This window comes from Penaeus vannamei, chromosome 17 (genome assembly GCF_042767895.1).
Source record: "Penaeus vannamei isolate JL-2024 chromosome 17, ASM4276789v1, whole genome shotgun sequence".
Taxonomy (NCBI): domain Eukaryota; kingdom Metazoa; phylum Arthropoda; class Malacostraca; order Decapoda; family Penaeidae; genus Penaeus; species Penaeus vannamei.
The window spans coordinates 3,832,572-3,845,071 of record NC_091565.1 but is presented as its reverse complement, the minus strand read 5'-3'; the positions used below and the strand labels follow the sequence as shown (position 1 = coordinate 3,845,071).

Sequence of the window (12,500 nt, the reverse complement as noted above, 5' to 3'; positions counted from 1 at the left end):
TCTCCTTCTCCCTCCCCTTCTCTGTCCATCTCCCTCTCCCTCCCCTTCTCTGTCCATCTCCCTCTCCCTCCCCCTCTCTGTCCATCTCCCTTCCCCAACCCCCTCTCTGTCCATCTCCCTTCCCCAACCCCCTCTCTCTCTCTCGCTTCCCCTCCCTCCCCCTTCTCCTTACACTCCCCTCCTCCCCTTTCCCTCCCACTTCCTCTTTTTCCCACTCTCCCTCTAGGATCAGATCGGCGTGTTCTGAAGTCTCATCATCATTGTCATCGCGTTCAGATCGCAGGACACAGAGTACTTGTGAAATCAGTACACATGGCTTTTACGGTCTACGAGGCAAGGGCGATTACGAGATCAGGGTCCGGATTCTCTAAAGGAGCCTCAAGTAAAGCCGCGTTGGAAGCCTTAACCGCCCTGTCGTATTTCCCTTATATAAGAGGGAAGAGTGCTTAATTCCCGCCCGCCGTAAAACGCTAATGACAGCTCTCCCCGTGCCTTAAGCAAAGGCGCCTTCACTCGCACCAATATGGAGGGTCCCTTGCTCCGTGTATGTGTATGTAAGATCGCTCGGCCGCAAGTTAAGGCGCCTTAAGGAGAATCCGGCCCCAGGTCACTAGAATCTGTGCAATACTGTATGATAAGTACTTGTTCAATGTATTTATTTGGAAAGTGGTTCAGTAGCAGTTATGGCAAGAAAATAATCAAAAACGAAATCAAGAGAAAAGAAAAAGGAAAGAAAAAATCATGAATTTTTTCTTTCAAAGAAGTGGGACTTAGTTCGGAAGTTGCCAGCTAGGATTTTCACCAAGACGGAATGGGGCTACCTGTTTTAAACTACCTTGAGTATTTCGCTTCTTCCAGACGACGACAGCGACGAAGAGGAAGACGCGGTGGATTCCTCGGTGCCCAAGAAGGAGCTGGTGTCCTATGATGGCCCCTGCAACTTGCACAAGAGGACCATACTCATGATCAAACTCATTTTCTCGGATAATATGTTTGTTAATCAGATGGCGGATATGAGTCTAGGTGAGTGAGGGAATGACTGTAGGTGAGTAGGGGAAATGGGTCTAGGTGAGTGAGGAAATGAGTAGGTGAGTGAGAAAATGAGTCTAGGTGAGTAAGAAAAGGAGCCAAGGATGGAAGAATAAGTGAATTAAAAATTTATGTATAACGATTAAGAATTCACCAATACTGTTAAGTATTTGTTCACGTATACGTATCTATGTTTGGATAGATTCAAAGATAGATAAACTAAAGTCTTTCTGTAGAGCAAAAGACAGACATACAGAAAGACATTGATAGATAAATAGTGATAGAAAGACAGGGAATGAGAAATATAAATGATCTTTGATGCTAAATACTTATGGGTTCGAGATGGGTCTTTTAGTAAGGGTGAGTAAGTAAGAGAATTGCCAAAGCGAGTTATGTTAGGAAGGGAGCAAGAATAATGATTGTTCCTGTGCTTCTAAATAAGATACATAACTGTATTTCTTTTAACATAACGCGATGTGTATAAGAATGCTCTTGTGATTCCCGGGACCTCACTCAGATGACACAATATTTGCTGCTTTGTTAGTGTGATAAGGTCAGTACATTTGCATACGGAAAGTTCATACAACAACGCAAAAATCTACTTAAAAAGTGGCAGTGTGATAGGGACTTAAGGAAGTTTGATAATTAGCTGATTTGTTATGTTAGTAAGAGAGCAAGATTAATGATTGTTCCTGTTCTTCCAGACGTGAAGAAGATGCCGCTGGGCAAGCTGAGCAAGCTGCAGATCGCCAAGGGTCTGGAGGCGCTCATAGACATCGAAGACGCCATTAAAAAGAACAAGGTACTCGAGGGAAGGACCGCCATGGCTGCTGGCCCGTCGTCTTGGAAACCTTTTTTTTCGCTTTGATCAATTCCTTTGGCTTTATAACGTTTTATTCGCGTCCAATTTTGCGTTAGCTTTAAGCCTTCATTTTCGTTGATTCTTGTCATTTTTTTTATATGTTATTGTATAATGGTGTCTCTTTGAGAATACACCTAAAAGCCATCTAGAAGTGCTGGCCGATCTGAATAAGCTCGCCCTTTTCGTCCTCAGCCCCGCAGTGTGTTGATGGAGCTCACCTCCAAATTCTACACTCTCATTCCACACAACTTCGGTCGATCAGCACCTCCTGTGATAGACACGGATGAAGTTGTGCAGAAGAAGAAGGAGGTTATGCTCACTCTCAGCGACATTGAGCTCACGCAGAGTCTTCAGAAGGAGAAGGTGGGGAAAGCGGGTGTCTACTCGTATATTTATGTATATTGCCATATGTATATATTGTGTACATATATTTCTAGATGTGTGTATATATATATATATATATATATATATATATATATATATATATATATATATATATATATAATCATAAGAATATTATCTATAAACAAACGGATATGTATATCTATAGACACATACACACGTGTGTTTACGTGTGTAGATATGTAGATATATGAATATATAGATATATGTATGTATGTATATACATACATACATACATATATATATATATATATATATATATATATATATATATATATATATATATATATATGTGTGTGTGTGTGTGTGTGTGTGTGTGTATATGCATGTATGTGTTATCATTATTGTCATTATTATTTCATTCATGCTGTTTTTTTTTGTCACAGGAGAACAAAGATCTTCATCCCTTACTCGAGAAGTACGAAATGTTGGACTGCGTCTTGGAATACGTCGAAAAGTCTTCCTCAGAATTTATGGTAAAGGCTTGCACTCTCTCTCCCTCTCTTTATGTTTATACATTTATGTATAGATACACACATACAGACACACACATATATGCACACACACACACACGCACGCACGCACGCACGCACGCACGCACGCACGCACGCACGCACGCACGCACGCACGCACGCACGCACGCACACACACACACACACACACACACACACACACACACACACACACACACACACACACACACACACACACACACTTACAGATACATACACACATATGTATATATGTATACACAAGTAAATATACATGCATATATACATTTATATACATATATATCTGGTTTATTTCCAGCTTCTCAAAGAGTATGCGACAGCTTGTCCTCAGACGAGAAATGGTCCTCTTCTTGACGTTTGGCGCGTTGACCGGAAGGGAGAGAAGGAGAGGTAAGTAGGCTGTTAATTCTGCTAATTCCTCTACCTTTGCTGGCCATGATAGTAGGTGGTAATGATGATGTGTGTGTTTTTCTTTCTCTTTCCCTCACCACTTCCTCTTTCTGTAACCTTCCCCCCCCCCCCCCCATGAGAAGGAGAGGTAAATAGGCTGTTAATTCTGCTAATTCCTTTACCAATTTCTTTCTCTTTTTTGTGTGTTTTTCTTTCTCTTTCCCTTACCACTTCCTCTTTCTTTAAACCCCCCCCCCCATGAGAAGGAGAGGTAAGTAGGCTGTTAATTCTGCTAATTCCTCTACCTTTGCTGGTCATGATGGTAGGTGGTAATGATGATGGCATTTGTAGGGATATGTATACTCCAATTTATTTTATTTTTTTGTGTGTTTTTCTCTCTCTTTCCCTCACCACTTCCTCTTTCTGTAACCCTCCCCCCCCATGAGAAGGAGAGGTAAAGAGGTTGTTAATTCTGCTAATTCCTCTACCTTTGCTGGTCATGATGGTAGGTGGTAATGATGATGGCATTTGTAGGGATATGTATACACCAATTTATTTTATTTTTTATGTTTTTCTTTCTCTTTCCCTCACCACTTCCTCTTTCTGTAACCCCCCCCCCATGAGAAGAAGAGGTAAATAGGCTGTTAATTCTGCTAATTCCTCTACCATTGCTGGTCATGATAGTAGGTGGTAATGATGATAATATTTGTAGGGATATGTATTCTCCAATTTCTTTCTCTTTTTTGTGTGTTTTTCTTTCTCTGTAATGGTGATGACATTTGTGGGAATATATTTTGTGTATGTAGGATTTTTGGTCTTTTTTCTTTCTACCATTTTTTCCTTTTCTCTATTTCCCAAGGTCTTCGTTTCTCTTTCTCTCCTCTCTCTCTGTTTGTTTGTTTGCTGTTCTCCTTTCCTCCATATCCTCTTTCTAACCTATTTATCCCCCACCCATCTTGTCCCTCTCCAACCTTCCCCTTCCCTCCCCTCTTCTCCCCTCCCACCCCCTCTCTCTCTCCAAACCCCACAACCCAAAAACGAAAGAAAAAGAAACGAAAAATGAACGAAAGCCAACCCCGCCAGGTTCGCCGCCCACGACGCCATCCAGCACCGCAAGCTGCTCTGGCACGGCACGGCCCTTCCCCTCTCTCTCTCCCTCCCTTCCCCTCTCTCTCTCCCCCTCCCTTCCCCTCTCTCCTCTCTCCCCTCTCTCCCCCTCCCTTCCCCTCTCTCTCTCCCTCCCTTCCCCTCTCTCTCTCCCCCCCTTCCCCTCTCTCTCTCCCTCTTTCCCCCTCCCCTCTCTCTCCCTCCCCCTCTTCTCCTAACCCCCCAAATAATGTATAAATAAAAGAACAATAAAGCAAAAGCCAACCCCGCCAGGTTCGCCGCCCACGACGCCATCCAGCACCGCAAGCTGCTCTGGCACGGCACCAACGTGGCGGTGGTGGCGGCGATCCTGAAGGCCGGGCTCAGGATCATGCCCCACTCGGGCGGGCTGGTGGGCAGGGGCATCTACTTCGCCTCGGAACACGCCAAGAGCTCCTGGTATGGTAAGTGTTGGCTGGGCGAGTGGGTTCGTAAGTGGGTTGGGCGGGGGTGGATGGGTGGGCGGGATTGGTGGGTTTGGGTGGGGAGGGTGGGTGGGCGGAGGGATAGGTGGGTTTGGGTGGGGAGGGTGGATGGGCGTGTAGAGGAAAGGGACATTTTGGTGTACCTTTGATGAGAACGTGTTTGTGTAGTAATGATAATAATGATAATGATAATTTAGGATTTAGTGTGAAAGGGTCTTGTGATCAGTCAGGTAGCGATTGCTTGTTTATTGGGCTTCTAAACAGGTGCAAGGAATAGTCAGGGTATATGTGTAAGGGACGGAATTATTATTATTTTTTGGGTGAGGGGAGATATGTGTTCGAAGTATATATTGCGTGGTAATTGAAGATCACTTTGTTATGTTTTGCCTGTGACTTATAATAAAGTGAACGAGACTCTAGTGCAGACTACGTATAACGCACCTGTCTTTAATCAGTTGGCACAGGTGGAAAATTCATACCTTTTTACCATAATTCTTTGGATTGTTTCTTTTCTTCTTTTTCCTCCAGTCAGAAGTCATTGCGGGATCTTCGAAGGTGAGAGTAACGTAGGCTTCATGTTCCTGGTCGAGGTTGCTTTAGGGAGAGAAAGCAGCATCACACAGTGTGACGGCAGCTTAACGAAGGCCCCCAACGGCTATGATAGCGTGGTGGCGAGAGGGTCGCGCGAACCAGGTAATTCATTGGTAAACAGATCAAATAAAAATGAAATAAATTATCTAATTGCAAATGTCCAAGTAATGAAATGATATTAAATAATGTGCACAATGAATGAAGTGCTTAAAGTTACGCCGAACTATTGAAAGACATGCTGGAAGGTGCTCTTGAGGTTGAAGAGCTTGTTACACGCAAAGAGAGGTCGACGGAAGTCCATCTCTTCGACGATACAAAATTATCCACAAAATAACAGCCCTTTAAGAATAATTCAACTTACTTCCTCTCTCTCATTCCTCCAGACCCGAAGAAGAACAAGAAAGTAGTCTTCGACGGGAAGGACGTCATCGTACCTGTGGGGAAGCCTGTTCCTCAGAAGGAGTGGGCCCAAAGTGGCTTCTGTCAGAGCGAGTACCTTGTTTACAAAGAGAGTCAGGCGCGAATCAGATACGTCCTCAAGTTTTCTTTTAATTAATCTAGTCATTGAGTCCTTTCGTCATATTCACAGCAAACATTTATGGATGAAGAAACAGTACGGAAGAATAGCATACTACGGTTTTGCAGCTATTGCACAGATGTTGCATTGCACGCTGTCACGGAGGTTTTCTCAGCTTTGTATGAGGACCCGAAGTCAATCTCTGTATATTATATACTAGAACGGAATTTTATGGTGAAAACTATGATGATCAATCGAATAACAAAACATGTTTTTTGCAATATTGTTTTTGTCTGTTGCAAATCAACCATCACAACATATGTACACGTCGGCTTTATCAACTTGTCAATGTTTGTTTTATATCACTTGTGAAACTGTACTTCGCATTCACCTCTGTAATAACACTTTTTTTGTTAGATTAAAGTGTAAATTTATCACAGTACTTTTTATAACCTGATTATACACATCCCTTTCTTTACTTTGGAAACTGTGGTAATAAAGATCTACTATAATATTTAGTAATCCTCTTTCGTGTCCACACCCAACAAAGATTACTGCATGGTATAACATACCAACTGGCCTGCAAAGAGTGTTTGATCACATTTGTACCGTGAAGTCGTGGGCTGCCTCCAGAAAGCTTCAAGTCTTGAACTATGGAAAGGAAAAGGTGACTCGAGCATGAAAAAATATAGAGTAAGTAGCTGCTGTTTATCTACTACCTGTGATGTGTTGAGGTACCTTTGGAAGCAGAAGCAAACCAAGCAATAGAAAACGTGAAATGCAACATGGATTTCAGAAGGAAGCTCTTCACGAGACAGCTTTATCGAAGAGCAAAGACAATAACCGAATCAATCTACTCTCGCTAAGCGATTCATCGAAGGTTTTTGACAAATCCTTTATAACAAACTCAGACATCACGAAATGAATATCCTTGATTCAGAAATTGTTTTTCCACGAGAACGTAGGCAGCTTTCGTGAAAAAGTATCACCAGTATCTTGCAATGTTCCATATACGTACTTCAATAACAAAACGCAAAAAAAAAAAAAAAAAAAAAAAAAAAAAAAAAAAAAAAAAAAAAAATCTACCTTAGTGCCTATCACCTCTACAGACAATATGCAACACAACAGGTTAACTGTTTGGATGTCAAAATATCATGTTCAGAAATGGGTAAGACATAAAAATATATGAGCCTATGATCAGGAACCATCTGCTTAAAAGTTTTAAAAATGTTTCTGACCTCAATGCTTTCAAAATAATATCTTAAAATCATTAGAGATGTTTCTAACCTGTATACTTTAATAAATTAATAAATAAGTAAATAAATAAAAAATATCGATATCAGATATTTACATGAAAGGCCAAACACTTGATCTGTTTCTTGTGATGTAAATATTTACCAAATTCTTGTATAAATGAATTTGATATTGACTTATTTACCCCGTATAAGTATGTAACTACCATTCACTTTAAAAGATTAACCATTGTCATTATTTGAATAAAGTGAATCTGAATTTTGAATATTGATATGGGTAAGCCTAAGGTAAGGGAAGGGAAATGTCTCCATCATCCCTCTCCTTGGTTTAATGTTTGCCTTTGAATGGGTTCGTCGCTCCCTTTAGCTTGAAAGGGGTGCTTCCCGTCAAGAGCTTGGAGAGAAAGGCAACAGAGACCGGTTTTCTGCTGGCTTTGTCTCGCTTGTCACTCAAGTAACTGTGAAGCATATTCAGTTCAAAAATGCTGTTCATAGAATCCTTTTTTTCAGATTTTACTATCGGGTTTTTGGCTTTCACTTGTGCAGTTTCCATATGGTAAGAGTGATGGACAATTCCTTTCATTCTACTGTGACTACATGAATCTTGCCTACTACACGAGACTACCAACATTTCCACGATCTACATTTGGGGTATTTCCTTAAAAAAAAAGTTAGTCAGCCGCCATTTGTCAGCGCTGTTTCTCATACCCAAGACTTCACGGACTTTTATCACCTCTTCGTAGATACTATGTACACACACCTTTTCTGACTCGATAAATTGGCAGCTGATTCAGCTTAAGTACAATTGGCACGTAAAACTTACACGAACTTCCCAGTAACCCACAATGTTACTGGAAAGGTAGCAAGTGCAGATATGGTGGCTTGAACATGCTGACTGGATTCTTTATGGATCAACTGTAGTACTGTAGGAATCTGTAGAGGAGTTTCAGTACATTCAGGTAGTTCTAATAACGACCGAATGATGTGATCTTCAACCAGTGTAATCGCTACCTGTGTCAAGGCCAGGTGAGTTCTAATGAAGGCTAAGATATGATTTTTGTCTTCTCAATTAACTTTAGAAACTTATTAGGATGGTGTAAAGAGCATTAACTTTAGAACTTATTAGGATGGTCTAAAGAGTATTAACTTTAGAAACTTATTAGGATGGTGTAAAGAGCATTACATATAGAAACTTATTAGGATGGTGTAAAGAGCATTAAATCACCTTCTCTGAGGACAGATGGAATAGCATCACGGGAAGAAACGGTTGCACATGAGTTAGCTAAATTCAGATTTTGTAAATTCCTATGTTGCAAATTAGTTATCTAAATTCAGATGTTTGTAAGATATCTAACCACAGATTTTGCTAATTCATATGTAGATATATTTGCCAAATACATGTCAGAGCTCTCTCATACGTCTCTTGGTTCTCGGTTTCCCTCCTGGCAGAACAAGAAAGTCATCTTCATGTATCTGCCTTTTTTCCGTTCTTTCTCACTAACGGGTTTTCTGCAGTACCTGTTGGATCTCTTCGACGGGGCCTTTGGAAAGAGTTCTGTGTTAAGAGCATGAGAAGCTGTAGTCATCTCTACCTCACTCCCTTCTCTTCTCTAAACCCGGTGGCCGTGCTTCTATACTAGGAAAGTGCAGATATCTTTCCGTTGACCTGAAAAATGAGATCTACCCTGCATGGAAACTCCTAGACAGAACTCCTTGACTTGTTTTCTCACTAAAAGGCATAATACCACTAGGAGGCATGGCATAGTCTATTGTTAGTTAGCGTTAATACTGGAATTACCTACTGGAATATGTTTCTCATTTGATCCTTCATTTTTTAGATTTCTCAGACCATACTTGTTGTAATATCTGAGTTCGGACTGATCAGATTAAATTATAAGTTTCGACTTTTTGGATCACTGGTTCGTGTTTGCCAGACCGCCGATGTTCTCCTCAAATGAAGTTCCAGCGGCTTTGAGAACGAATTGGAAAGCAGTCTACTAATTTCACGTCACACAACATAAATTCAGCTTTTGGGTCGCACAACCTTTGCTCCACATACAGGGTTTTGTTCCTTTTCATTATCGAGGCAATTTTTGTATACCCTTCTTAAACCAGCTTTTATACATGTTGGCCATTAAGAGCAATACAGTAATGTACACTAGAGCTTACACTGCGTCCTTATCCTGAACCTGACTGCATTTATTCAGACACTTCGGACACATTTTCTAGTGAAGGTCGGAGTCCATATCGGCTGTGATTGGCTGCGACACGAGGCAGCTCGATGGTGATTGGCTGTGGCGCAAGAAAACTCGACGGTAATTGGCTGCAGCACAAGAGAACTCGATGGTGATTGGCTGTAGCACAAGAGAACTCGATGGTGATTGGCTGTAGCACAAGAGAACTCGATGGTGATTGGCTAAAGCGGTTGAGATCCAGGAACATGTGTCCAAAGTGTCTTTGATTATGAATAGATGTTTCTCAACATATGCAGAAAAGTTTTACTGTTTGAGAAATGACAACCCCACATTTTTATAACCGCTGGCAAAATAAATGTTCCGTTTATGCTTTCCGAGATGCGAGCAACACAATAAAAGCGATCACACAAAATCGTGGGAACCTTCTGTGCTCGACTGAAAGTTAAAAATAAAATTCTCTGAAGGCAAGGAACAATTTATGTTTGTGTATCAAAAGTATTGACAACTCATTATTTTTCCGAGGGAGTAATGTATCGCGTAATTGAGTTTTTAATGAAAGAGACGACAGTGGTAATGCTACTCCTTTTCAAATATAATGCATCAACCTCTGCATTTTACAATTTCTATGTTACTTGAACTGACCAGCTTGTTTACTATCAAAAGAAGCTTTTAACATAATCTGCATTTAGCTCTTAGTTAATCGAATGGATTGCAGCTATGGCAAATGCTAAACATTTTGGGAAAAAATAACAATAACGAATATCATTTGCAAATCCACTTCGTGCTACATGAAGTGTTCCGAAGATTTTCTTGATTAACGGACGACATTATGGAACACGGTTAATTCGGATATTCATCTTTATTCCCTGCGTATGACATGTTAAAGTAGATATCACATGAAGTTACATATTCGGCAGCAATTGCCAAACATTGCCGGATGAGTAAGTAATCATAACTAGTCTTTCCCAATATACATGCACATGGGAAAATGTTGGATAAACCAAGGAAAGTATTATGAGATTGTGGTTTTACCTCGACAAATTGATGCAGATACAGCATCATGAACTGACTGGCTAACCTGATAAGAACAGGCAATAAAAGGCTTTATTTCCTCTGACAAATATACTCTTACGACACTCGCTCTTCTTAGCCACGGCCCTATAAATATGAAAGCACGTTGATTCTAAAACTTAAACTCTATATCGTTATCTATGATAGTAATGTAGATTTTCCATATTGTATTTAGCTGCCTCTCAAATCTGTGATGCCCATTTTCTTTTCCCACTCACACAAAGCACAGCATTAGAAGATACAAATTGAACTTTGATTAATATTTTTGATTATAGACCATTATTATTATTATTATATTATCATCTTTATTATGGTCACTACTGGTATGTTTATTATTATAGGCCATTATTATTATTATTATATTATCATCTTTATTATGGTCACTACTGGTATGTTTCTTGCAAGACTTACAATTGTTAGTAACATGTTGGAAGAAGAAAATAATGGTATTGGAGGACACTGTATCAAGTGTTACGTCTGTATCTAGTAGCCTCTCTTTACGATAGCATTTTCTACGGAAAAAGGCCTACAAAGACGATAACTCTGAGACACTGAGTCATTTCATGCTTCTTCAACAGTGTTGTATACTGAAGACCATTCATTTACAAAGAAACTTTCCTTCGATTTTCCGCAACTTTCATTCGAGGATAAGAAGCGAATGATATTTGATGGTTACCTTTAGAAAAAAAGGAACACAAACAAAACTCGTAATTCTCATAAAATTTGAATATATACCAATCATGACAATCATTTAAATAAACAAAAATAGGCCTAGCTTTGGGAGAAATCTTTCGCAGCTAGACCACGAGGCCTATGATAAGGAGGCTTAAAATTTACTTAAATTTACACAAACTTCAGCTGTTCTTTCGGCATAACCTCCAAATACAGGAGAACATTGTTCTTTAAGCTGTATGTATTCACCTATTTTATGTTCTACTCATAGTTTGTTCTAAATAGGTCAGAGACCGTTACCTTTGAAATTATTCCAAAGGATTATATATATATATATATATATATATATATATATATATATATAATAATAATAATAATAATAATAATAATAATACTGATAATAATAATACTGATAATAATAATAATAATAATAATAATAATAATAATAATAATAAATGCAAATTAAGATCTTACATTTACACAACATTTGAGGAGACTAAATTTTCCAGATAAAAGAAACCGTTTGTAACACAGACTTCTATTCAATGTACATACAATTACAAACAAGTGTACATTACATATCAGAAAATGCACTGGCTAATCTACAAGGAACACAGGTTCTTGTTAGTGGAGCACATACTTTGAGTATCTCTACATTACCTCAGAATTTGGATAACTCTGAACTGGGTGATTGTAGATGTGCTATAATTGAGCTGTTTCATATCTGACTGTTCTAACATAATGAAGCAATGCTTTGGAGATATAATTTGTCCACTCTTAGCTAATAATCCCCCCCCCTTTCCTCTTTTGGAACCTGCACACACACACACACACACACACACACACACACACACACACACACACACACACACACACACACACACACACACACACACACACACACACACACACACACAATCCTTAAAATTATAGTCCCAAGTCTCGCAAAACCCACATTTGTCAGCTACACATTCTAAGAAGCAGGATAGTGGGTTCTGGGAGACTTGAGACAAGCGCTCATATTCAGAGACACTTCGGACACCTTAATCGGAGATCTGGACCAGCATCTTGCATCTGGCAACCAATCACCGTCAAGCTCCTTCGCGTCACAGCCAATAAGGGCCGAGTTGTTGGCGAACCTTATCCAGAAAACGTCTCTAATGTGTCTCTTAATATGAGCGAAGCAATTACATAGCAAAGTTACCCAGTGGCGTTTATTTGCAATATTCCATACAAAAATACAGATTCAGTAAATATTTACTTCATGTACAGTATAAAAGTACCTTGAAATATGGGAAATTCCTCCAGTAAACACTGATTAAAATTTATGATCAAATCAACATATATACCTATTTTCAATAACAATATATTAACTAGAAGCTCTTAGAGCGCGCATACCTCCGCCAAGGCAACAGGGGTAACTGATTTGTTCACC

General features: G+C 39.7%; 2 protein-coding genes across 2 annotated transcripts in view; both read left to right on the top strand.

Annotated features, from left to right (window-relative positions):
* Window positions 1-6,309, top strand: part of LOC113813697 (protein mono-ADP-ribosyltransferase PARP3-like) — a 13,762-nt gene extending 7,453 nt beyond the window's left edge. Inside the window, exons 6-13 of the mRNA XM_070131755.1 lie at window positions 859-1,023; window positions 1,734-1,831; window positions 2,084-2,254; window positions 2,680-2,769; window positions 3,104-3,195; window positions 4,576-4,745; window positions 5,295-5,459; window positions 5,741-6,309. Coding sequence (XP_069987856.1) covers window positions 859-1,023; window positions 1,734-1,831; window positions 2,084-2,254; window positions 2,680-2,769; window positions 3,104-3,195; window positions 4,576-4,745; window positions 5,295-5,459; window positions 5,741-5,913 — 1,124 coding nt within the window. The 3' untranslated portion in view covers window positions 5,914-6,309. The remainder of the gene's footprint in view (window positions 1-858; window positions 1,024-1,733; window positions 1,832-2,083; window positions 2,255-2,679; window positions 2,770-3,103; window positions 3,196-4,575; window positions 4,746-5,294; window positions 5,460-5,740) is intronic.
* Window positions 1-12,500, top strand: part of LOC113820757 (perlucin-like protein) — an 81,651-nt gene that overhangs the window by 21,237 nt on the left and 47,914 nt on the right. The gene's annotated exons all lie outside the window — the stretch shown is intronic.